We start from the raw sequence: 27,918 nt of genomic DNA, 5'->3' as shown, positions 1-27,918 counted from the left end.
TGTAAAATAATAAAATTAATAGAATCAAAGAGTGGCCAGATGGTTGCTAGGGGCTGGGGGAATGGAGAAATGGGAAATTACAAAACAATGGGCATAAAGTTTCAGTTAAGCACGATAAATTCTAGAGATCTGTTGTACAACATTGTACCTATGGTCAAAATTACTGCAGTGTGCACTTAGCTATTTGTTAAGAGGACAGATCTCATGTTAAGTGTTCTTACAACAATAAAATAACATTTTAAAAAATGAATAGTGTAAGGACATCTCTTGTGCGTATCAACTGGAAATTCTTTTTTAAAAAAGCTGACAAAGCCTTGTTTTTTGGAACATATTAAAATGTTCCTTTGAGGAAAGAGCAGCAGCAAACATTCACTTAACCCCAAAATATATCTAGAGTTCAGTTTTGTAAAAATCTCAGCTGCATTTTTGCAAAATTTCACATTTTTGTTCAATGTAAAAACATTTGTTCAACTATGCCTATAAGAGGATCTGTTAAAGATTATTTACACAGGTCTTTCAATATTTTCATCTCTATAAATCCCAAGACCCAAAGTTACATTCCTGAGTTTAAGGACATAAGACTGATAGCAACTGTATTTCTTTCTTTCTTGAAACCAAATCAGCTCACCTGGACCTAAGATTCAAGATGACATGGCAAATCAATTTTAACAGTCAATTGCGCAAGGCTTGAACCCTCCACTCTAATTACACCTGCACTGCTTTAAATACCTCCACTTCACTTGGAACCTGCATAAGCTTTTGTAAAGTTGGCTCCATATCAGAGCCAGAAGAAAAAAAAGTAAAAGAAAAGAATCACTTTACTGCTGCAACAGAACACAGCAGAAATGATGTGGAGAAAATAATGGACTGTTTACATTGGCCATCTTAGGATAAAGGCATTTGAATTTTCTTGCTTTCAAAAATGATTGTTTTTATTTGCCAGGAAGTAGGCATATGTTTTCATTAGGGATATTGTTGGAAGATCCCTACAAAGAAAAACATCTGCATCATTATCACTACTGTCAGAAGGATTCTCTGGCAGGCAAAGTAGCAAATGCCACTTGTCTCAAGAAGCAGAGATGCTAACTCACTGCATAGCCCAAACCTGAAAATGAACTAAACTTCATTTAACTTTTGGAAGTGATATGCCAGGTTTAATTATAGAATGCAAGAAGAAAGACACCAACATGCAACATTTTTTATGTGAAAATCTTTCAGAAGACATTTTGTCTCTTGAAGAAAAAGTAGGTCAGTTTTATCAACATGGAAGATGATGTGAATCCGAATGCATTATTAACCTGTTCTTAGGCATGACAAAAATCTGCCTTTGTATTTCCATATCCTTCAAATTAAATCATATAAAAAAATCTAAGTTTCAAAAGGGGGAAGAAAAGCTCAGAAAGTTTAATCAGGTTGAAGTGCTTCACTACTACCTACCCTCAATCAGGTAAATGCTATCAATTCAGATTGATGCAAACAATCTCTCTCTCAGCCACTGATTATTCCTGTCACATTGCCCATTTTTATTAGAGATAATTGTCAGCATAACCCAGCATTAAAGGGAAACAACCTTCTGATCTCATGCCTTTTTTTTTAAGATTTTATTTATTTATTTGAAATAGACACAGAGGGAGAGAGAGAGGGCATGAGCGAGGTGGGGGGGAGGCAGAGGGAGAGGAACAAGCAGACTCCCTGCTGAGCAGGGAGCCCAAAGCAGGGCTTGATCCCAGGACCCTGAGATCATGACCTGAGCTGAAGGTGGATGCTTAACCGACTGAGCCACCCAGGCGCCCTTCATGCCTGTTTCTAAATCTGTAGTGTCCTCTTCATGTTCTTACTACCTATGTAAATGCATATTCTTGAAAAGTCTTTTATTTAAAGAAAAAGATTGGGTAGGCACTTTTCTTGTCTGTTGAGGAACTTATCTCTCTGTGTTGTAAAATTAAAGAAATTCTACACTGGCATGACCAATGAAATGCAAAGCCCATTTATCTATCAACTTACTAGGCTTGTTTTTTTAATTGAGTGGCCTATCCTGCTATCTAATGAGACTAGAGATACCTACATATATAGTACCCATCCAGTTTTTATGATCTTGAAGACAAAGTAGGAAGTCAAGGCCCCAGTCCAACGACTGAATAGTGGAGAAGAATGGGATCCATGATAGCTAGGGATATCAAGAACATTTTCCCAAAAACTGGAAGTTTTTTCTGGAAGCCATCATGTTAGATTATGATGTGGTGTGTGATTATAAATAAGGTTAAAATTTAGAGTACCAAAAATAACCACACTTGGGCTGGGGGTGACACTGAAATTCTCAGCAAGATCCCGAGTCCCCGGCACAGTGTTTTAAAAAAGTCTAAGAAGAGACAGAGGTTGTTGCCCTTTGACTCTTAGATAAGGAAACAACTAATGGATTATCGCTCTGTAGTCTCTACCCTGAAGAAGTAGAAGACAGGAACTTCCCCTCCTCAAAATAAGAGAAAGTATAACTTTCTGGAGAGTAGAAAATATGACTTCCTGGTTGAGTCCTAGAATTACTGCCATGCTTCCTGGTGAACTGTTAGGTTTGTTGCCTGGGTCTCCCCATGTGGAGTATGAGCGGATCATTTCTTAGATGGTTTCCTAAATTCAACATTATAATAATTATGGACTACACAACAAGATAAGATATCAGAGGGACTTAATCTAGGATTTACCAGGGGTTAAAAAATGATGAGTGTATATTTGTGTGTGTGTGTGGTGTTTATGTATGTGCTGTTTATGTGTGTGTGTGGTTAGGGAGATTTGTAACAGCTGACAAAGATAATGAATCTTCCGTTCTTGAAATTATATATAACAGAAGCCAGTATTTGTTTCTGTTATGTGGACATTCTTCAAAGACCAAATTTAATAAAGATAGAAGGATTCTCTCACTTTTAATTATTTTACGTAAATTAAACCTCAGGTTAGTAAATAGATATGAAGCTTTATCAAAGGAAATAATCACTAAGACTACTCTATCAAGAGTAGTGGGTACTTGATTACATTTGAATATGGTTCAATTAAATTGTTAAGTAACTGACTTAGAGTTCCTTTTGAAAACTATTAAAGCATTTTTGACTCTTATATTCTCCTTAATATTGTTTCAGTTTTCTTATTCAGTGTAGCTACTCATACAAATGATGTTTTTAGTTTCCTTTTTCCTTTTTTTTTTTTTAGTTTGAATTCTGTCATTTCAGTTAGGAAGCACTTGGATGGAAATAACAAAAGATATACTTCAAAATGGCTCAAACCAGATGGCTTCCAAATGTTGCTACATAATGGAATCACCTGGGGATCCTTGAAATATACTGGTATCTGGCTCCCACCCAACACTCTGATCAGACTACAGTGGGGTGAGAGCTGGGCATTGGGATTTTTAAAAGTTCTCCTGGTGAATTTTCCTGTGCAGGAAAGTTTAGGAAATACGGGTTCAAACACTGAGAAAAGCTAGCAACAAGAAAGTTCAAGATAAGGAGAATCTAGAGAATTAGTTCAGGGACTTAACCTTTTCATCAAAGACCCAGGTCTTTACTCCTCTGGAACCCTCTGAGTATCAGTTTTGTCTTTGGAGCCTTGTTCTCCTTATAGCCCTCAAAAGGCCATCATAGTTCCAAAAATCACATCCAGACAGGATGATATCCAGTAGAAAAGAGGTTTCTATGTCTTTTCTTAATACCTATAATATATTCCTCAGAAACTTGTCATTGGACTTCCACTCATTTCACATTAGCTATATCATGGTCACTTCCCTGCCCTGCTAAACCCATCATTCACAAGGGGATGACACCGTGGCACCTGCCTTACTTTAAGCCAATGAGATTTACCCCCCTAACTGAGGGAGTAAACTCACCCTTCCCTGAATTATTCTGGGGGAGGGATGAAGAGGTAGGAGGTGTAGGCACATCAATAAAATCATCTTTCTGGCAGCTGGAGAGAAGTGAGGGAAGCTATTTGGTAGGAAACATTGGAGTGTCTGCACTATTCCTTTCTTCCATATTCTACTCCATCACCTGGATTGGTTTCCTCTTATGTAAGACTTCTATCCATTTTTTCTTACATTTTTCTTTGGTCCATAAAAATGAAAAATCATGAAGATGGCAGGGCTCAAAGGAATATCCACTGGAAACAATCCCATTCTCTAAGCATGTTTCCTTGGTGGTATGGTCTTATTATATATAGTAAATTCCCATTCTTTTCAATTTGCATTTTGTTAGTATTTGCAACCCATCCCCTTCAGACCCAGAAATGTATAAAAAACATGGCTGCTGCATGTGTTTTATATTACCAATTTAACATATTAGTAGAATTTTAATTTTCATTTAAGTATACTTCGGATATACAGTCCACACCAAAATATTTATCCCTAAAGTGTTCCTACACTGACAACAGAGCAAAGGAAAAGCTGGAAGCAGCTAGTCTGAGCCTCCCGTAGTGAAATAATGGATGGTTACCAACTTGACTGCACCTTGGTAGCATTTCTTGCCTTTGGTAATGCTGAAGTTGCCTTCCACGAGAGTGTAATGGTAATTATGGGAGGCCATCTGCTTAGTAGCAAGGTAATGACTCACAGAGTTCTTCCAACACGTCAGTGTTTGCCTACTCAAGGATCCAGAGACATCAGCCCTGCTGGTAAAACAGGAAAGAAACTGGCAGGAATTATGCCTTTCTCCACAGCTGTGTGTTATTTGTCTTTTAGGTCAAATTTGCCAGGAACTAATTAATTCAGAAACTAGAATGTGGCTAGGATCTCACTTAACTGTCTCCTGACAAGACAGATCAGAAATGCTACCTGCCAAACTGCTCAGCAAACTTATTGCTTAGCTTCAATTAACTAAGTAAGCATATGCAACCTACTGGATAAGATCACTGGAGGCTAGAACCTGCCTCTTGGCTGGTTTCACAAGCTGGTTCCTATCAGTTATAATCACTATCAGTTGGCAGGATTGGCTGGGCCTTGAGGAAATCCTAGAGCAGAGACGGTTCTCGCGCGTCAAAAACCAGACCCACTGCATTGCAACTGTTCTGCATTTGACACTTAAGTAAGGTCGCTAAGGATGTGATATCTTATTTAAACAATGACATAATTGCCATCGAGAAGCTGCAAGGTGAAGCACAAGGTGAAGAAGCTAAGGTGAACTGAGTTTTGAATTAGGTGGAGAAAAGGCATTGGCATTTAACAATTTAAAGTAAAGTATCTTAAATTTTATTTTAAATGTCAGGTAGTATGAGACAAATGAGCAAAGTCCTATGAAGCTCAACTGAAGGCTTCAGGGGAATTCACTTTGGTGTTTAAGATGCATGTGGTTTCTGGTTGCACATAAAGAAAGAAAGCATTTCAATATGAATTCGAGGATTCCTCAGTGAGGAGAATGCTGGGGACATGTCTGTCCCTTCTACTCAATTCAAACTGCTTGGATAGATTGTTGAGTTGGCGAGGTGTGGAATTACTCTCGGCAGATGCACCCCATCACGGCAATGTGTCATGAGTTTGGCAAAGAGTCCAGAGGTTTGGGCTGAGAACCATGTCTATTGGAACCCTGTATTTTTTAAAATCGCATCTCAGGTGTCCTTAGAATAGACATATTCTTATTTTAAAAATTTTTGGAAATCGTTTCACTGAATAACATTTATTTTGGAAGATTCCAAGAAGTAGATGGCCATACAATAGTATATGTGTTGTTAGAGATGTAGACGACTATATAACCATTAAGAGCATAACTCAACTGAATTATGCCTAAGGTCGGATATATGTATCAGCCCACGGGGCACTGAGTGGGCATGAATTACATAACAGCGTTTCATGTAAACCAATCGTGCAAAACTTAAAAGTAGCATTTCTCATGAACTTTGGCATTTACAGACAGGTAACCAGATGATCGAAAGGATGGGAAACCATACTGTATGAGGAAAGTTAAAGGATATAAGAAAGCTTAAATCAGGGAGAGGAAGGTTGCTGGTTGTAAGGCTCTGGGGACTTCTGCTAACTCCTAATAGGTTTGGGATCTCTCTTAGAATCTCAACGTACAAAGTATTGCCTTTCTATTATAAATGTCCAAGATGACAAAGAGTATGTTATGGGAAACCCAGTCTTGTACTTAGCACAATTGGTGCCTCTGCGCATGTTAGAAAAAGCTGGCCCTTCTTCAAGACACAGCCATCTGCCAGAACATCGTAGTAATAAATATTCAAACCCAGGATGACCACATAAATGAGCAATGTCCCTAAAACATGCAGTGCACAACCTTCCTTGGTACCCTTGAGAAGTTCCAGAAGAATAGCTAGAGGAAGTATATGTTCCTCTTCAACAGGAAGAAAGGTCGATCCTGCCAGTCCAGGTGATCAGCCTGATACTACGAAAAAAAACTCCTGAACAAGCCCTGGGCACAGAGAGGAGGAGCAGCTGCTGACGTGAGGTAAACAGAAGTGTGTGTGTGGTGGCGGGGGGGCGGGGGGGGGGGGCGGCCCACACAAGCACGGAGGACTGAAGACATGGTCCAAAGATGTATTAAAGTACAACATCACAAACACCTACTCAGTGTCTAGTGCCATCATCTATGGCTTACTGGGAGAGACCACAAAGGAAGAGAAAGTCTGTTATGAAACAGGAGAAAACTTGCTGAGCCAGGATGCTGGCCAGACTATGTATAGCAGTCATTCCTTTCACCAGGAGCTCCTCTGGGTGCTAGCTACAAACGGAAAAATTCACCGATCTGGGGCCTAATTTACCATTGTACATGAACACTGTAAATGTAATGCGTTTGTATTCTTTTCAGCAGCAAAAAGGGATTCTAAGGAATTATTTGTGTACCTTAGGAAAGGTCAATGGAAATTGTGCTACAAATGGAAAAAGCATTCACGTAGAAATGATCTAAGCCCTGAGGCGCTAAAACTAGTAATTGCTACATTTTTAAAAGAACCAAAATCACAGTCAGAATTAAGAAATCGTCAGCTGAAAACAGTGACGGGGGCTAGGGGAGGCATCCAACTCATTCAGCTTCTTTCCCTTTTCCAGACACATTCGAGGATAAAAGCGTGGGATGAGAGGAGGTAAAGAGAATGTATCAGTGGTTACTTGATTTTTAGAGGCTCAGAGAAAGGGCAGGTAGTGGAGAAGAGTGGGAAACAGGAAATGTCCCTGAGAGTGAGCACACAACACATAATGAATTTATTTCCTAAATAACCTGCTACATTAAAATAAAATTATGTATATGGCATTGCAGTGTCTGGAACAATATCTCTAAAAAATTATTTCTATATTAGCAAAGCAAGTCAACAAGCTTAATTACAATGCATCTGCTTTTAAAGCCGACTAAATAGTTTTATATATTCAAATTAGCCATTGAGGAAAACTCTCCTTTTACTGTTTTTTTAGCTGCCAATATGTACAATACCAAATACACTGAAATATGTAGTTCAATAAGCATATGTTTTCCTAACAATTATAAATATTGCTTTCCTAAAAGAAAATCCATGTTTGTAAACATCTGAACATTTGACATTGAATAAGCAAAACAGCCTGACAGATGAAGTTGTAAATATTTTGCTTGTAAACTCATGTTTAATTAAGTATCCATTGTAAAACATCTTAAAAAATTAAATATAAGTATTTGATGGTCAAAAAGTTTCTGGAATCTTACAATAAGTTAACAAATGTAAATCTTTTTATCACTGGGAATTCAATGAAAAAAATATTTTCTCTTCTACAGAATGGAAATATTTTATGGAAATGGAAATATTTTATGAGATACAATTTTATGAAATATGAAATAGGCAATATTTCTTTTTCATCCTAGTAGATCATTATAACTAACTCAACTAAGATAGAGTAAATGCTCTGAGGGTTTTTTTTACACTAAACTATAGCTTAACAGGGTCCAATTTTCCAGGGTACAGTTTTCATTACATAGAAATTCAACTTAGGGAAAATTCATTTACATAGTCACATCTTCAAATGTGTGGCTATTTCAATCTGTTTTTATACTTGGCAATGCAGATATTATAAAGTCATAATTATACTAATAAGCAATTTCATTAAAAACAATTTTAATACCATGATGATTAAATCAACATTTTAAATGGACTCCTTATTACCCAAGTTTATCCTTTCTAAGATGAAAATATGAGTATCGAGTATGATTCAGTGGCTCTATTACTTTCTGTCAGTAAGTCATGGAGATCTTAAAAATTCCTCCCTCGGCTGTAGTAATGTGCCAAAATTAATTAAGGCAAGTGAACATTCTAAATGAATCTCTTCCTCTTAACTATTGTTTGAGTAATTGCCTATGCTTGACAAGGTATTTTGCATGAAATATCAACAATGTGATTTGAATCATATAATTACAAACTCTTCAACCATGGTAACTAATAAATTATTGTCCTCTCCTGGGACTATCTTCAGACATTTAAAATATTTATTATTGAGAAGTTCTATTGAAGAATTATGGTGTCTCTATAATTTTCTAAGACCTCAAATTTCTTCCAACCTTATGATTTGGCTATTTTAATTTTTACTGAAATATAGTTGACACAGATCTTTGTCATGTGTGGAAAAAAGACGTATTTTTTTTTTTACCTTGTTGAGGAAAGTCTAATTTACTTAGCTAATGTCTAGCAATCCCAATTCTCTCAATGTATAGTGGTGGTTGTCTAGTCTCTATCCTAGACACAGAAGTAATTATTGTCCCGTCTGTGAGGAAATGGAATGATTTTCAAAGAAACTTTAATAGAACCCAGTTATAATTCACTTTCTGAAATAAGGAGTAAAAAATATCTGGTAGTTATGCAGGTGGTCATAAAACAAATCTGACAGAATATCCTTTCAATTAGAAACTCCAGGAGATAGGATTCTTTAATTTTGCTACGCTGCCAGTAACCTCGCCCACCTGACTCCATATGGGCTTATATTCCACAAGTATTCTTTAGAAAGATGTGTATGGCACTGTCATCCTTGTTGTGACCACATGCCTGGATTGATATCCCCAAGTGGATAGGACCTGAAAATTGTTTAGGAAATGATGTCTACAAAAGCAGTGAGAGAGAAGTTATCTGTTCTACTGGATGTTCCAGAAAGACTAAGTCCCCTCTTCTTTCTTCACCTTAAATAAAGAGAGACACTATTGCATTTAACATGGAAAATACACATCTGTCCACTGTCATCAAGGTGATGCTTCTGGTTGGCTATTCAGACCTCCATGAATTCCCTGTCATTGGTGTCACTGGTCACTGGCCCCACCCTTCCAGAAGCAAGACTGAGGAGAAGAGGATATGTCTCTGTTGGCCCCATTGCCGATCATGGGAAACAATGCGGAGAAAATGCAGTTCAAAAGGTTTCCAAGTATCAGGCTTAATGTATATTTGGCATCTCTTATATAATCAACAGGTAGACATGAGGAAAACAAAGTAGTCTGGAAGACAAGATTACCTGTAATAGATTTCTTTTCTCTAACTAGGAGAGCAAGCATTCGCCCTAATATAGCTATCTGTTGGAAATGGCTTTGCTGCCTCCACAACTAAGTTACTAAGAAAAGGACTAAAGGCATATTTGAATAGACACGCATATTTGTGATAGGTTCTGAAACACATCTGCTAAAGTTTGATCTTAAAAATACTAAAATTATTCCAGGAGAGGCTGAAATTTTCTGGAAATATCGTAATTCTTTCTGGGATATGATGCCAATTACGCAATGATTAGTAACTAAAATTTTTACGTTGCCTCCAGGATATTTGGATTTCAAATATATGAGAGGATATAATACTAAACCACAATGCGTCGTCTTGTGTTAAATGAAGCAAAGAAAGAACTAGAAGGCAAAAATTTTAAAAGAATGTTGTTGGTACACATGGAACACTGATATGAATAGGAATTATGGAAATGGGAACCATGATGCAATTTTCCCATTATTTTGACTCATTACTGATAAGTAGTGAAATAATATTTCGTTGTTTCCACATTTCAGAATGTTCTGAAATACTGTCCAAAGCAAGGGGAATTAGAACCGAACTAGCATTCAGGAAACTTTGCTCTGATACTAACTCAGGCACTAACTAGCTTGAAAGACAAAGTCTAACAACTACAGGACTAGGGGCTTTCTAAGGTTCCTTTTTCACCTTATACACATTACTAGATTTTATGTCCAATACAGTAGTTATACATTCACCACATGAAGACCAATGTGTTACATATTTGCACATCCTTACCAATGCAGTTTATACAAATAAATAAAAAATTTTGAAATTTTTATTTTAATTACAGGTCAGTTTTCATAGTTGGAAACAATTTTTAAAATGTAAAAAATTTTTTTTGGTTATAATCACTGATCACCTTTCAAGGTTGGAAGCCATTTTAATGTAAGTAAGATCTTATTCTGAACTAGAGGTGCTATCAGGTTTTACCTGAGATTTGTATGAGCTCAGAGTCCGATTTGAAAATCAAGACCCATGAAAGTCAAATATATGTTTGTCTACTAATAAAAAGGTCATCTTAATGAATTTCTTATGCATCCAACAAATATTTATTAAATGCTCACTACGTGGCAGATACTGTGGTAAGCACTAATTTTGCTGTGATAACTGAAACATTCTCTGCCTTCAGCTGAATAAGAAAAATGACTTTACTTAAAACCTTAATTAACCTTGATGAAAGAAATTGAAAGAGACCCACAAGTTATGAATATGAAACTATTCTGTATGAAAACATTAAACTGTGTTATTCTCCCCCATTGGACCTCTAGTGCAAAAAAGATAATTGGAATTATCATAATAATCTTTAGTTTATGGCACACACTCATCATTGTTCATTGATGCATGAATGGTTTGTTTTCATCAATTTCCACACACACACACACACACACACACACACACACACACTAAGCACTCATGAATCTCCTAATAAAACAAACCTAGGATTAAAACTATGCCACTCACCCCATACTCATTACCTTGACTCTCCCAAAAGAAATAAGTAGGACATTAATGAAAGGTTAGGTAAATTAACCAATTAATCAGAAACCCAGAAACAGATACATGTGTATAGTCTGGTGTGTATTAATATGGCAAATCACAGAGAAATTTATGAGTTATTCAATAAATAGAACAGTGAATAGTTACCCTTATAGATAAAAGACAAAATCAGATCCCTAACTCATACTACATACAAAAAAAAAATCAACTCTAGATGGATTAAGAATATAAATTTCAAAAATAAAATTTTTACTTTTAGTAGAAAATATAGATGAATATCTTTTAGACTTCAGGGTAGGAAATATTTCTTAAGTAAGATACCCCCCAAAATCTTGATTATTGAAAAGATAATTAATGTGAATATTTAAAATTAAGAATTTTATTTATGAAAGACATCTTGAAGACAAGTTATAACGTAGGAGACACATCACCAGCAAAAAATTAATAATAAGAATATATAAAGGGTGCCTGGGTGGCTCAGTTGGTTAAGCATCCGACCCTTGATCTCAGCTCAGGTCTTGATCTCAGGGTTGTGAGTTCAAGCCCCTTGTTGGGCTCCATGCTGGGCAGGAGACTACTTAAAAAAAAAGAATATATATAAAAAATATTAAAAAAATAAACACAAATCAGCAAAAAATACATGAACAGATTTTTCACAGAAAAAAACATAATGGCCAATAATTACAAGAAGAGGTATTAAACTATGTAGTGATCAATTAAATACAAATGATGACTGCAACGAGATACTATTTTAGTATAGTCAGTTAGTGTAAGTTTAAATGTCTCCTATGCCAAGTTGGAGATAATGGGGAATGACACAACTTCTATATTGCTTGTTGGGCTACAAACCAGAGCAACCAAGTTTAAAAATTGTTTGGCATTATTTCTTCAAGTTGAATATTTTTTTACACTTTATGATCCAGAAACTCCAGATCTAGATATGAACCCAAAAGAAGTCTTGGTCATGTGACAAGAAATGCACATATGTTAATAGCAGCACCTGGAAACAATTCAAATGTTCATCAATGAGAGAGTGAATTAATAAATGGTAGTATATTTACACAATGGAATATCACACAACGGTCAAAATAAGTGAACTACAGTAACACAATAAAGTATGATTGAATCTTAGGAGTATGATATTAAGTGAAAAAAGGACATCCCCAAAGATTTCAGCAGCATGATACCTTTTTATAACATTTTAAACAAATACAATTAAAATAAATATATTTGAGGGGTGCCTGGGTGGCTCAGTTGGTTGAGCATCTGCCTTCAGCTCAGGTCATGTTCTCGGGATCTAGGATGGAGCTCCTCTTTGAGCCTCCTCTTTGAGGCTCCCTGCTCAGTGGGGAGTCTGCTTCTGCCTTTCCCCCTGCCTCGCCCCCCACCAGCTCATGCTCACTTGCTCTCTCTCTCTCAAATAAATAAATAAATAAAATCTTAAAAAAATGAAATAAATATATTTGAGGAAAATATACAAGCACTCAGACTATATAAAAAACAAGGAAATGATGAATATAAGATGTCGTGGTCAGTAGTCAGCCCTAAATCTTATATGAAAGAAAAAGGGAAGGAAGGAGGGAAAGAAGGAAGGGAGGGAGGAGGTTAATGATAAACTTGCATATATTTGAATTATAGGTGATACTAATGTGCAAATCACACCAAGGGATAATAGCAAGCAGCTTAAAAATGACAATTTGTAACTTAACATTCACTTTAGATGGCTTGTACAAATGGACTTGTCTATACTACACATATATTGGCAATACTGAAGCAAGAAAAGGTTAAATGACTTGTTCACTGAAAAAAAAATTGTCATCCATGGTGCCAAAAATAGAGTTCTGATTTCCAGTCCTATGATCTCAAGAGAAGACAGGATGTTCACTTTATCTAACTGATATAAAATACAACTTCTCTGAGGGCTCTATTATTTTGAACTACTATGTAAGTACATATAATTACAAGCTTCTAGAAATATGAACAGTTTATTTTATCATTTGTTACAGCAAATAGGAAGCCTGAGCTGAGTATTTACCCAAGTGAATGCTAACAGTCTTCAGAGTCATTATGGACTATTTGTGAGGGTCTGTTTAGATATCTTTAAGATCAATGACCGTTAGTGCAATTACAGTCTATGATGGTTCCTGCCATACAGACCCCATTCCTGCCACCAGAAAGTGACAATGTTGATGTTATAAACACTCCTCACATTGTTACAAATGTGTTTTCCTGAGAAAGCTGCAGAAATGTAACTTAGTTTAAAAATTGTTTCCCATGAGTTAGTCATTCTGTTTTTGCAATTTCCTGTGATAAAATCATAATTATATTCTTCGAAAAACTCAATGAATACATTTATTTTTCTCATTATTTTTATCAGTTTAAAAATTTGCATGGTATCTGTCTTCCCTACCCCAATAATACACAGTCTCACATAGTCAAATATTCCTACCATCCATACATGCTTCAGCCTTATATAATTCCATGTCATTTATGTGAAGAAAAACATAGGTTACTTGCTATGTAATTACAGATTCATAGAATTGGAAGGATTTTAGAGATGGAGACCAACTAGTCAAGTAGTGCATCTCAACTGATACCAGAATCCTTTATTAGGGAGTAGTCTTCATTTTCTGGGAAGTGGAGTAGGAGGATATATCATGGGCCCTTTTGAGAATCTGATAAAGTTATGGTGTTATCCCAAGAAAAATACAGCCATATGTATAAGTGCTCATGCCATTTTTTGCTTTTGACACTGAGTTATTTTATTAAGATTATGTGACTCTTTTTTTTGTAAAAATTAATGGCTGCTTCCTGGAAAAGAATTAATCAAATTAACCAAATCATATAAAAGAAGAAAATTCTGTGTCTGCTTAAAATATATTTCAATGAGAAGCCTGTTTGATTTGGAAGAAGTCAAAGTTTGGGGTAATCTTTTATATGGAAATATTTATGTCATTTTTAGTATTCAATCAATTTTGAATCTGTTTTAATACCAGCAAGGGCTCAAAGTTGCAGCCCACATCACTTTCAAAAGCAAACAGAATTAAACTCTCTTATGGCAGAACAGGCTTGTGTCAAGACACCTGAACTTTCTTCAAGACACTTCAAGTTGAATTTAGGTCCTACCAAATCCCGTGTCCTCAAGGCAAATAAAGTTATTTTTAGAAAGGTTGGCATCAACAATGCAGCCTCTGTCAGGAAAGAAAGACGTCTGAAATCTTTTTTCAATTTAAATCATCTAAGCAGAAGTAACCTTTAAAAGAGTTTTGCAGTCTTTCCAGTTGCTATAGTTCTTTCCCATGGTTAAACTGACAAGGCTTTCTCATTTTCAACTCCCTTTCCCCTCACAGATATCCCTCCTTCAGTTCTGGAAAGGTCACAAGTTTTCAGCTCTAATTTCTCCTTCCAAAATGGCAGACATTTCTAGCAGCAATCATACAGTGAATCTGGAATCTGATGACTAGCTTCCTTCTTACAGCCATTTTAGATTTTACTACAAGAAAGTCTAGCCACAAATGAACCTCTCTTGTCAAACTGTTCTAAGATACAAGGAAAAATAAATCAGATACTTAAAAAAATGAATAAAGTGAAATTTCTGACCCAAGTTCAACAAAGGGCATTAACACCCTCTGGAAAGCCAAAAACAAACAAACAAACAAACAAACAAACAAAAGTTTTGACAGTAAAAAGCACACAGTTTGCACTATTTCTAAATAAAACCTTAAAAAATATAGAGGTTCTAGGATATGGCTTTGAAAATATTGGGCCACTTTTCACAGGGAGAAGGCAAGGCATCTTTTAGGATAATCGTCAGTCTTTGACACTAATGCATGCTGATGTTGAAAAGTAGTAAGTCTCCATAAAAAGTGAAACTGCATATGTATTCCACATGTACACTGAGTAGGAAGAATTTTCTTCCATTAGGAGTTTTGCAGAGCAAAGAAACTTTTTACCGTTGGAAAAAATTGGTCTTTAAAGTATCCACAGGGTAACACACACACACACACGCACACACACACACACACACACACACACACACACACGGACTTCAGTAGGACCATCAGCACTCACAGGATAGCTAAAAATCAGAGCTTTACTGAAACAATCATAGTTTTCATAAACTGCATGCCAAGCAGGAATGGTACAACTGCTATTTTCACCATAACTGGCTTCAAAAGATTAGCAAAATGTCAGAGTTCAGAAGTAGGTTACACCAAATGAACAGAGGCACTCTTTTAGATTTTTATTGTTCTTGTAGTTCTGAGCAACCCACCAGCTCAAACATTTCTAGAGTACCTGATTTGATCAAGCTTTCCCCAATTATTTATGATTCCTTTTGCTTGGAGACATGTCAAGACACGCTGGGACAAATACAAGTTTTGGTAAAGAAAATAAAAATTCTCTAATGTGCGATGTATTTTCAGGATGCTCAGAAATAAGCTTTATTGACTTCATGCTCTTCTTGGCAGGAAACTTATCACACAAGAAACAATCTAGCTTTTGTGTCCTATCACATTTGGCAGTGCAAATAAAATCAAGGGAAATGTAAGAGCCATCAAGCTTTCTTTCTTTTGTCATCTGTCACTTGAGCTAAATTCAATACGAACAGAAAGAGATATGTGTAAACATATGTCAGACACATTTTTGCTAATTCCCATGAATGTAATACTATTCTAGATGCCATTATATAACAGATTGATAATTTTACATAATGAATCCATGCCATTCTATCCATGTTTAAAGTAAAACATTAAAAACATATTTTGCCATAAAACTTTTGCACATAAATGGAAGGGAACAAAAATTAGGCATATAAATATAAATTCTATAATTTATATATACTTATATGTAAGTCTATAAATATACATTATTAACACATATAAATATATTTGCTTTTACTTCACCTACAACATGAAGTTTATATGTGACATTAAGTTAAAAACTCTTGTGCAAAAATGATCTGAAATATGACCATCTGACCTCTGCTATTGTTATAGGAAGCTTCTTACATTATAAGTGAGTTCATTGCTGGTTCTTGCTAGTTATCTGAAATCCGCTTTTCACCCAGTGGTCCACATTGGTTACTTCCCTTTCACTTTATCTTACCAAATAATAAATGACAAATATATTACCCACTATTTTTTTCTTTTGTGGTTAACTATCACCAACTCCTTAACTTTTTGTAAAATGGCAAGGTTTTCAGATCCCTTACTATACTGGTTTATTCTAAAACCACTCCAGATTGTCAACATTTTCTTAAAATGTGATCTTCCTATTGAGAAAAAAATTCTTCATTTGTTTGGATGACTGATAACTACAGAACCATTATTCTCTGTATTTATAATTAATATTTCTATTAGAACACAGTAAAATTTTATTGTATTGTCACTAAAACCACTGAATTTTTCACCAGAGTAGCTATCATTTCTTAACTACTTCCTCTTTTAGCTAGGCACTGTGTTAGTCGAGGTATTTTATCCTTTTTAATCTCATTTGATTTAACCTTCCCAAAAGCCCCATAAAATTATTATTGTCTTATTTTATGTTTAAAAAAAAAGGATACACAAAACCAAGAGCATAGAAGTTAAGTAATGAGCACAAGATCATTTAATTAAGTGGCTAAGCAAGGATTTGAGTCCAGGTTGTCAGAATTCGTTGTCAGTGCTCTCTATGACTCCATGTTCTTGCCATTTTTCCAATACACAACGCTAAGCCATGATTCCACATTAGCCTGCCGCTCTTCATTCCTTCCTTCCTGTCTTTTTCTTTCTTCCTTTCTTGTTTGCTTCTTTCCCTCTCCCTCTCTGCTTTCTACCTTCCTTCCCGTCCACTCTCCTTTCCTCCCGCTCTCTTTTCTCCTCCTATGTATCCTTACTTCACCTCATCTTGTCAGTATTGATCCATGTATGTGTTTTCTTAAGGTAATTATAAATCTGCATGCTGTCATACCATCCGCCATTAGTTTTCTCATAAAGCTGATTACATTTACTGTCCACATTTTCATCCACACAGTAGATTAAGATGTACAGAACAGCACAAAAAAAACATGTGTGTCATAATGGTATGTCCCATATGGTTGTGGCATTAGGGTACAATGGCTCAATTTATTTTGTTTCATGACTAACATTGGGGCAATGAATATGTCTATTAGTCTTACGGGTTTTCTTAAATCTAGCCTATAGAAACTAACACTTCTCTTCCCATCTATTTTCTATGTCCTGACTTACCAAAACACTCTACCTAGTGATAATTTGGGAGTCTACTCTTTAATTACAATAGCATCCTCTGATTACATAATTATTGGATGCCAGACTCTGTGCTATGTGACTTTACATATATGATCTCTAATTATCAGAATCACTTTCAAAACTGATGCATCATTCTGTTATTTAAAATTGACAAATAAAATATTAGAGAGGTCTGAAATAAGTAGCCAAGTTGGGATTTAAACATTGGTTGACTTGACTACAACACTGCTCTAACGATGTGGCTGCCCCCCACCCCCACCTGACAGATGCCTCACAGTGACATTTCACACATTACCGGTGGGAGGCACTGTGATGATAATTCCTAATCTATAGCTCTTTCCAGGGAAAGACTCTCACTGGAGACTAAGAGCTATTGAATAGCAGACTGATACGTTCTAAATATTTCTTCCAAGTGGCTTACAACTTTAAGTATATAAAACAAAGAAACCCCTTTATAAAGCAACAGTGTAAGACTTAGATGGGGTGGGAGGTGGTGCTGGAGGGTTAACCAGCTCCATCCTCAGGGAGAAAAAAAAATGAGAATAGGAGCAAATGGAAAATAACCTAGAAGCAAAATCTACGAACCAAGTATCTCAATTTTTAAAATTTATGAGCCACCCAATGGGCATGGGTACTTATATTGGTTATCAATTTCATATAGCTTTAAAAAGATTTACCATAGCTTACTGAAAATAACAACACAGACTTCAGAAATTAATTTTGTTTTACAGCAGTTAAAGGGTTGCTTGCTACTGCTTATAACCTTTATCCAAGCTAAATTTGGCTTGATGGTTGTGTATTATCAGTAAGGATGGCTTGAATTATGTTGTGGTACCATAACCCCAATATCCTGGAAGCTTAGAGTAACAAAAGTATATTGCTTGCTCAGGCTACATGTTTGTAAAAGCTTGGCTAAAGTCTGTATTTCTCATTTTCTCCCTCTGCAGCCCAGGCTGATTGATCATTTATCAGGTAAAACATCACTAGTCACATGGCAAAGAGGAAGGAACACGGCATATCACGTACAATTCAAAGGCTTCACCAAGGCAGTGGCACACATCATTTCCACTCACATTTTCCTCGCCAGAGCAGTTGTTATAACCACATCCTGCTTTAAGGAGTTTGGGGAAATCCAACTGTAACATGTGCTAAGAAGGAGAGGAGAACGGGAATGTTTTCCAACAATCCTACTGACTATCACAGAATGATTCCATATGGGAGTTGGATTATTTTCTTAATCTACAGTTCTACTACATGAGAGCATACCAACACACAGCGTCTGGTGATTGGCCAAGGAAGGCAGTTTTTGGTGACTGTCATTCGGTTCTGCATTTTTGGTTCACACATGCATATGATGGTCATAAATGTGGGAGCAAGTCCTCGCCACAGACCGCTCTCAGCAGCACATCAAACACGAGATCAATGAGCACATCACCCTGGAAAGCAGGAAGCCTGAATGTTGTAAAATTTGGAAGATGATGATGGTAAACAAATTCATTGTTTTTTTTTTTATTATTTTAGTTTCAGAAAGAATTTCTTTGAACTTTGTTGCAGAAATTGGATGTCCTCTTAAAATATGACCACTCATATACTATTGATTTCTTTCTCTGAGGCACAAAGAACAGGAAGTGTCAGGAAAAAGTTCATCTCTTGGCAATCGAGCTATTTGAATTCAATTCAAGTTCACCCTTCAATTGTCATGGGAAATTCTCTTATCAGAAGTCAACATTTTATAATCCCATATATTTCCTTATATTTTAATTTATAAACTTAGGTCATGCAACCTAGATAATAGAGTGAGGAACTAAAATTTGAAGAAGCCACTTAAAATTCCAGAAATGGTCCTTACTGGGAATATCAGTACCATAAAATTTTTTTATTTCATTTCTCATTCAAAAAGTTCTGTGAACTTTCTCTTGTCAGCTGGTACCTCTCACTATGGGAGAGCAGCATCATGTGTCAGTCCATTTATCTGCCACGTACTTTAAAATTATTTGCCCAGAATAGGTACAATTTAATTATTAATCAGGTCCTTTTAAGATCCTTCAGCATAAAACACAACATCAAGGTAAGTACTGCCAACTACTATCTGTATTCTGTGGCTAAAACTGTGTGTGGATTGGCATTCAAGTGAAACTTATTTATTAATAGATCAGTGCCTTTTTTAGTTATATACATAAATGGTCTTGCTTCAGTCCTGAGCTCAACATGATTTTGTCCATTTTTTTTTAAGATTTTATTTATTTATTTGAGAGAAAGAGAGAGAGAGAGAGAGAAACAGCATGAGAGGGGAGAAGGTCAGAGGGAGAAGCAGGCTCCCCGCTGAGCCAGGAGCCCGATGCAGGACTCGATCCCGGGACTCTGGGATCATGACCTGAGCCAAAGGCAGTCGCTTAACCAACTGAGCCACTCAGGCGCCCCCAATTTTGTCCATCTTTATAAGAGATGGCAGAAGAATAGTTAAGGACAGAAAACATCGAATCTCTTTTAATCATTCATTTTCAGCAAAAAACAAAATAAAATTTCATGAAACCATTCTTCCCATATAAGTGCTGCCCATAGGCCAAGAGCTGATTCAGTGGTTGCATCCAAATGTAAACCAAAACATGGGATTGCAACAGTAACCATTGTTACACTTGTGTAAGGCAATTTTAAATATTGGCAATTGATTGTCCTTAATTTTTTTTGAGCATAATTTAGGTTTTACAGTCTTGTTGACGATGACCTGTGCCTGTTTTTGCTCTGGTAAGTTCAACTTAGGATGATGCCCCTGTAGTCCTTTGTCTTTTCTCTACCTGTCATGACAAATTCATAACTTTCACACTGGAAAGTATTAACTATCAAATATTCCTGAAAAATCAAATAATTTAACCACAGAGATTCTGAGCATAATTTGAATAAGAAACCATAACTTCAAAGATTTCATGCCATCATAATAGTCAGGACCCAAGAGACCAGGAGGGAAAGGATCCTTGACTCAAAACACTTGAATTTTCGGAGATTTGTTGTTGTACATCGTCATACTTCTCAGCTGCCCTTTTCTTTATTGGCTTGTGGATTCATCTGTCTGGCAACATGGGTTCATATTTTACATTTGTATTGAAGAACTTTTTACTAGATGGAGATACAATACTATTCTGTGATTCAGAATTGCTGAATACATATTGCTATTTTTACCATTACTTCCCAGTTAATGTAGAGTGACATAATGAGAATAATGAGGAACATTCCAAACTTAAATATGAACAATATCATAAAACTAGTGTGGAATGTGAGTCAAGATGAAGTGATGAAAACAAATTTCTGTATAACATGCATTGCCCTTAAGGACAAAATTATTATAAGGACATTACTATGAACCTAAAATTAATCTTATGAGTCCAGATTTATAAAATGTAAGGCAGACAAATTATATCATTTGTTTCCCTCTGAAATTGCTGGACTGCCCATAGTTCAGTTATAGATTTACATGGATCACTAATGATACACACAGAACATTTTACCACAGACAGGGTTTGGAAGAGATATTTATAATGCCAATACAATGTCTTAATGTTTATTTTCTTTTTTACTTTTATTCTCTGTTTCCTTAGCAAACTCTTTAAAGAAAAAGGCCTGTGCATTTATTTGAACAGATATTCATACCACATTTACATCTCCAGACCCAACTTCTCCCTCAACCTCCAGACTCAGACTCTACTTGGATGTCTGAAATGCATCATCAACTTACTCTTGTCTACAACAGAGCTCTTGGATAGTCCAAATTTGGTCCATTTGCAAAGATTCCTATCTCATTATGTAACCATTCATCCAATTGTTCAAGCTGAAACCTAAAAGGCAATAGAGACTTGTCTCTCTCCACTATGTACCCAAAGCATGAACAATTCCTGTTGACTTTACTGTCAAAAAGCACACATGGAACCCGAGGACTTCCCATGACTTACACTGTTGACCCTGCAAGCTGCCGTCATCTAGTCTCTCACTTGATTGCTCATTACTTGGTTCCTGCACTCTCTTGTTTCTTCTCTTGCCCACACACTTGTATTCTCTCACAGCAGGCAGAAGGAGCTTTTTAATCTAATCAGGTCAAGGCAAAACTCTCCAAGGGCTTTCCCCCATGGTTAGAATGAAATCCACTGCGCCAACCATGGCATGCGAGGCCTTACGTGATCTGCTCTCTGGCTGCCTCGGGGAAATCTACCTTGCTTATTTTACTGCAGACAGTCTGGCTTTTGGGATATTCCTTCCACGGACTAAGATCATTCTTGGTTTTTGCAACTGTGGTTTCTTCTGCCTGGAAAACTATACCCCACTTATAATTGTGACATGTTCCATTACTTCAGTTAGGTTATTTTCTTACCACCCCAGCTTAATAGAGCTTTACTCCTACTACCCCTAACCCTCCTTTATTTATTTCCATAGTTTTGTCACCCTCTGACATTGTATTGCATATTTATTTAATCATATTCTCACTGGAATGTAAATTCCATGAAAGTAGAGACTTTGCATTGACCATATGCCATATTCCCAGTGAGCAGAGTTATATATTTGCGGTGTCCTATCCTTCAGTTAGTTCTGTGGAAAGTAAAAGAGATGATAGAATATCTAAAAATGAAAAATAAGCCATCAAATCTCAGAGGAGTAACACTCTGTGAAGGAAGAAAAGAGTGTAGAGGGGATCTAACCTTGATCTACAGAGTGACTACAGGAATTTAACTGAGAGTGGCCCACGGGGTTTCCACATATCTATTCCTTTCCCACTGGGCCCCTGGTGGCCGAGAACTCATACACTTTGAGAAATTTCCTTTCAGCCTTTGGTTAAATTCATAGTTTTGAACTTAGAGACACAATTATGGTTATATACTTAAGCTGTGTTCATTATAAACAAAAATTAAACAGGGAACAACTTCACCTGATAAATATTTAGCACAAGCCCAGTCTAAGTCAAATCTCAGCAAAATCTAAATTGTAACCACACTGGATAGGCTATAGTTTAAATTTGTAGTGAAAGAGGTTTTGTATGTCTCTATCTTAGTCACCTAGGTCTTTCCCATACTCATATATTAGCATTATTGAGGTAAAAATAAGTGCATTAGCTACAGGTAGAATTGCAAGGAGGAAGGGACGTTGATAACAAGTATTCCTTGTCAAGTGTATGTCTTCCACTATAGAACAAGCTCTCCAGGTAGTCACTGGGTTCAACTAGCTTTGGAGAGAATGACAGTAGATAATTTATTATTGGGGACTTCTAGCAGAGCAAATATGCTGGATTTATGGACTCTAGGTTCTCAGTAATGAATTATTACTTAGTACCTGATGGGGAAGAAATGATGGGCTTACTTAATATTATTTTATTCAAAAAATGATATGGCATATACATCTCAAATGAACTCTATTGTAACCAATTAAATTCATTAGTGGACTAGTCAATTCCACCACAAGTCAATACAAAATTCAGTCATTTCTACACACTTGTTTTACATTAGGCTTCTTGAACCCACTAGTGAGGAAAGCATTACAAAGATTTGTTAGAAGGGCATATCAGTCTGTTCAGAGATTTTCCATTATTGCACTAGACAGCAATGTTTGGATAACTATAACATTAGTCTGTAGGAGGTTACTCTTCCAGATTTATCTAAGATTCAGTTGAGTGTTCTTTTAAGAAAAGCTCAACCCTCACGAATTGTGACTATTTTGAATTGAATTTCCATATGACTTCATGTGGCCACTAAATAACTTAGACTACAAGCAAGTAATAGTTACCTGCTGAGGCAGTGACCTCACTGGTACCATAAGGTCAATATTTGGTTTTAAAAGAATGTATAAATCCTGACTGGATCTAATTTAAGAATTTAGCAGACTAAATCATACTTTATCATCTGTCCAAGGAGCTAAAAACAGAAAGCTTAGATGTAGCTCCAGTCTTAACTATTCAACTGTTTGTGTGGAAAATTCACGTTTTTCTCTTCAGAAGACATATGGCTAAATATAAGGGATTAAAATTTTAGTCTCATACCTCTCGAATAGCAGTACAAAACTCACTCTGAAGCACTTTTTTGAGGGACTGTAGCTTGTGCACTGGTACTTCTCCAGATTCCTGTAGTTTTTCCAATAATTCAATTGCTCTGGCAACATCTGAAAAAATAAAATCAAAATAGAGAGATCTAGAGTCAACCGTATCTCATCAGCAAAGTACTATCATTCCAGTTGAATGGTGCAATGAAAAATAAGTGGTGCAAAGTCGCAACTTAAAATTCATAGCTTATTGATCTAATCTTTTGGTAAAAAGTCATTTTAATTTGTTCTACACAATTCGTCACTGGATATGCCTTCTTCGGTGGCATTTCAAGTATGTTATTTCTGCCACAAAAATCAGTTTGAATATTCTTTCAGGAAAGAAGAGTAGGAGACATGTCTTTTATTGATACCTCAATAACCAAATAAGTCCTGTCAATTTTACCTCTGAGATGCTGTGTGCAGTCTGACTTTTCCTTTCACATACTACATTTATCACATCTGCAGTTATACATTTATTAGTATCATGATTTGATCAAGTGCCTTTTTTCTTCCACTTATTGATAAAATCTCATAGGGTAGGAACTTATCTAAGTTTGGTTACCTTTGCATCCCCAGAGTCTGGTATAATACAGTGAATAAATATTTCGCGAATTAATTAATTAACTAATGGGCTCTATCCATTTAACTGCTATTCTATTATTCTAAGCCCTCATCATCATCTCTCCTCTGTTCAAATAGAGTCATTTCTTCTCCTCCAGGCTCTTCATATGGTCCATAGGGTTATCTTCCTAAAGAATCTGATCGTGTACCTACCTACCAGCTTCTAGGACAGTACCAAGCAAAAGAATTTCCTGTAACAATTAAGTTAAATGTTCCTCCTTTATTTGACAATATCAAAGGTTAATGTATCAAGAAATATTGTCTTTAAGAAAAAGAAATACTGTCTTTTATAGCTTTAAAATTCCCAGGGTGGTTTTGTACTGCCAAGAAAAAATGATATGATGAAAGGCCATTTTAAAAATACTTAAGGTGATCTCTTCTACCTGTTGTTGTAGTCGGTAGCTCAGGGAAGAGTCACATAGGCATTTATGTATAAGATAGAAGGTTCTCAGTTCCTAAGTGATTAGCTCCAGAAAGCACCCCATATTTCTGTCATCAGATTATAAATTCATCCATCCATCCATCCATCCATCCATCCACTAATTTGTGTTCCTATTAGACCAGGCACTAAGTTTAACAAAAAGAATAAGACACACTTCCTTTCTGAACTCACAAATGAGAAGAAGAGAACAGCATTGCTACCTATAATAAAATCATTACCTCCTCAGAATTTAGGGGCGGTTGGCATACCTGTATGTATCTAATCAAAGAAAATAACCAGTAAGTGACCTTAATGGAGAATCTCCCTTGAAGTATTGCCAACTGATTGCCAATTGTGGCCCAAAGAAGCAAAAGTCATGAAATCAAAACAACAATGACAGTTTGAAAAGTTTGTCTTTTTTGTACATAAACTGGAAGTTAATGTAGTCAATTGGACAATACCAGCCATATCCACAGTCAGTAAGTTACCAAGCTAAGAATTTTATGCATTTCTAACTGTACAGAAGACTCTACCTAGATGTCCATAAGCATATGGAACTCTCAACATGTTAAAAACTGAGCTCATTAATATTTTTTTTCTGGGGGCACCTGGTGGCTCAGTTGTTAAGCATCTGCCTTCGGCTCAGGTCATCCCAGGGTCCTGAGATTGAGCCCCTCATTGAGCTCCCCACTCAGCAAGAAGCCTGCTTCTCCCTCTCCTACTCCCCCTGCTTGTGTTCCTGCTCTGGCTATCTCTCTCTCTCTGTCAAATAAATAAATAAAGTCTTAAAAAAATATTTTTTTTCTTGAAACTAGCTCTTCTCTTTCCATATTCCATAATTCCATTAATAGCACCCCCATCCAGCTGTCCTCCAAGCTAGACAATGGCATCATCTTTCACATTCACCCCCACATGCAGTTATTCAGTGATGGCTAGAGATTCTATCTCAAATATGCCTTTTGAATGGAGCCCTTTTGCTTGATTACTTCAGAAAAGCTTTTATTATTTTTCCCTCATAGTACTGGAACATCTCCCAACTGTTCTCTAAATTAGCCTTTTCTTGCTCATTCCATCCTCCACCTTGCTTCCAGAGTGACTATCCTGAATGATAAACCTCATTATTACCTCCCCCACATAACACCTTCTCTGGCTTCCCACTGCTTACAAAGTGAAGTTCAGACCATGTGGGGTTACACTCAAGGCCCTTAACAACCAACCTCTTCTGACTCATCTCTAAAAACTCTTCCCTGCTCATTCTTATTTTGGACATCCATAATTTTTGTTATTCTAGGACGTGGCCCTGAATTCCAACCTGTATGGCTTTGCACACATCATCCCCTGTTCCTGGAACACAATTAAGTCATTCATCCAGTCATTCATCCAGTAATGCCTTAGCACCATGCTATGCACAGGACACAGTGGTAAAGGACACAGCTGGCTGTTGTCACTTTCATGACATTTATAGGTTCGAGGGGTCACAGACATGCAGGAAAGTGGGCATGTCCTATAAAAGAATCACTACAGGTTGGTGCATGGATGTATAACAAGGGCATTTATCATCATTCAGGAGGCCAGGAAGGGCCTCTTCATGGAATTAATAGCTAAGCAGTCTTAGGTAGGAGGTGAAGGTTGGGGAAAAGGGGAAGAATGTTCCAGGCAAATCAATGCAGATTGAAGTCTTGTCAAGAGAGTGTGGGACAGAGAACTGAAAGGAGTTTGGTATGGCTCAAGTTGAAACCATGGCAAGAGTAGAGAGAAATCACATCATGGAAGATGTCTTAAATCATGGGGTAAGACCTGGCTTAATAACATCTCCTTAGACATGTCTTTCCTGATTCTCCAAGGCAGATTCAGTTCCCATAGTTCTCTTTTCACTCATCCATTGTAATAATTACTACTCTCTCCTATGCCTCTGTTTGCATGTATATCTCCCTCCTTTACCCTTGCAAATCTATAAACTTCCCCAGGTGTCAGGAATGCTATCTTATTTGCCATTATATCCATGGGTCAATGCAGAGTACTTGACAAATATGAGAAGTTTAATACACACTTACTGAATGTGTAATAGATTAATGAAACTAACTCAGGAAAGCAGGGGTTAGAGGTTTGTGTCTAGACAGACACATAACTTCTGAAGAGACTAGATCTACTTGGTCAAGACTGGCGTGGACCTGGTGTGGGAGAAGGAGGCAAGCCTGCATCTGTAGGCTAAAGGCCACTGAGTAACCACATGAGGGAAGTTCAGAAAAGCTGAAAATGACCCCAAACTGAATACTCAGGAATTCTCAACCTTGGCTGCACATTACAATTATCTGGGATACATTTGAAACTATCAATGCCTGAGACTCCCCTGCCCCCACCTGCCCCCCAAATTAAACCAGAATATTCAGAATACTGGTTCTCAACCTTGGATGTAGACTGGTATCACTTAGAGAGTTGTAAAAACCATAGATGCTTGGGTCCCGACCCCAGAGATTCTGATGTGATTGGCACAGTGTGGGGCCTGGGCATGGGGCTTTCAAAAACCCTGCTGGTGATGTTAAAGTGCAGCCAAGGTTGAAAACCACTGGTCTACTTGGCATGGGTATTTTTATAGCCCCTATGTGATTCTAATGTGCAGCCAGGGTTGAAAAGCTCTGATACAGATTAATGGCTCTAAACCATGAATGTGCTTAACAATCACCTGGGGGAAGTTATTGAAACATATGTTCCTGACCTTCCACCCCCACTTTAGAGAGGTTAATTCAGAAGGTGTGAAAATAAGGCCCAGGAATAGGTCTTTTAAACAAACAATTCAAGTGATTCTGAAGTTGCTGGTTCACAGACCCCATTTGTTGAGAAAGTAAATAAAATGATATTTCAGGTTCCTATCGGTCCCAGCATTCCAGGAATCCTCACATTTCCATTACTCTTTAATACCCTGTGTAACACTGAATAGGGTTTTTCCAGGAGTCCCCAAATGACTGGTAAAAGCTCATGAATGCAAGTAATTAGTGTTAAGTAGCACCCCATTCTAAAACAGTGTTCCCAATAAAGGCTGTCTTTAGAATCACCTGCAGAGTTTTTAAACCAGCCTGCTACTCCACACTAATTAAATCAAAATCTTCAAGACTGGGATCCAGTCATCAGGATTTTTGTTTGTTTGTTTGTTTGTATAAGCTTTCAGATGATTCCTATGACCATCCAAGGCTAAGAAATATTATTCAAAAAAAAGCCATCAAGGAAACCAGTCACACCCCATTAAAAGCTGGTCCAGCCCTATTACATTACACCATAGGCCTTTTCCAATCCTTATTAAGAGGTAATTGTGAGAGGAAAGAAAACTCATGGAGAAGTGTTATGTCATTAACTTGGGTCAGAATACTAAGTCTTTGCTTCCCTTCTATCCAATGAGGAGTGTTCCCAATAGAACCAATGGTAGCTGCTGGGGGTGCCTGCAAGAAGGGAGACTGGAATCTTTCCTGGTTGCACAGAGAATGGACTTGGTGGCCTGCCTGCCCTCTATGTCTATCTGATCAGAGGGAGAGAATTGGAAAGCAGAGCCCACTGGAGCCTGAGCCATCTTGCTGGAACCCACCCAAGAGAATC

General features: G+C 36.8%; 1 protein-coding gene across 2 annotated transcripts in view; it reads right to left on the bottom strand.

The window, feature by feature from the left end:
- Nucleotides 1-27,918, bottom strand: part of LIN7A (lin-7 homolog A, crumbs cell polarity complex component) — a 122,554-nt gene that overhangs the window by 57,432 nt on the left and 37,204 nt on the right. For both annotated transcript variants that reach the window (XM_027595584.2, XM_027595585.2), the window contains exon 2: nucleotides 23,248-23,366. In XM_027595584.2, the coding sequence (XP_027451385.1) occupies nucleotides 23,248-23,366 (119 nt within the window). The remainder of the gene's footprint in view (nucleotides 1-23,247; nucleotides 23,367-27,918) is intronic.

This window comes from Zalophus californianus, chromosome 9, assembly GCF_009762305.2.
Source record: "Zalophus californianus isolate mZalCal1 chromosome 9, mZalCal1.pri.v2, whole genome shotgun sequence".
Taxonomy (NCBI): Eukaryota; Metazoa; Chordata; class Mammalia; order Carnivora; family Otariidae; genus Zalophus; species Zalophus californianus.
Note: the sequence above shows the minus strand (reverse complement) of the source record. Positions and strands in the feature narration are given on the sequence as shown.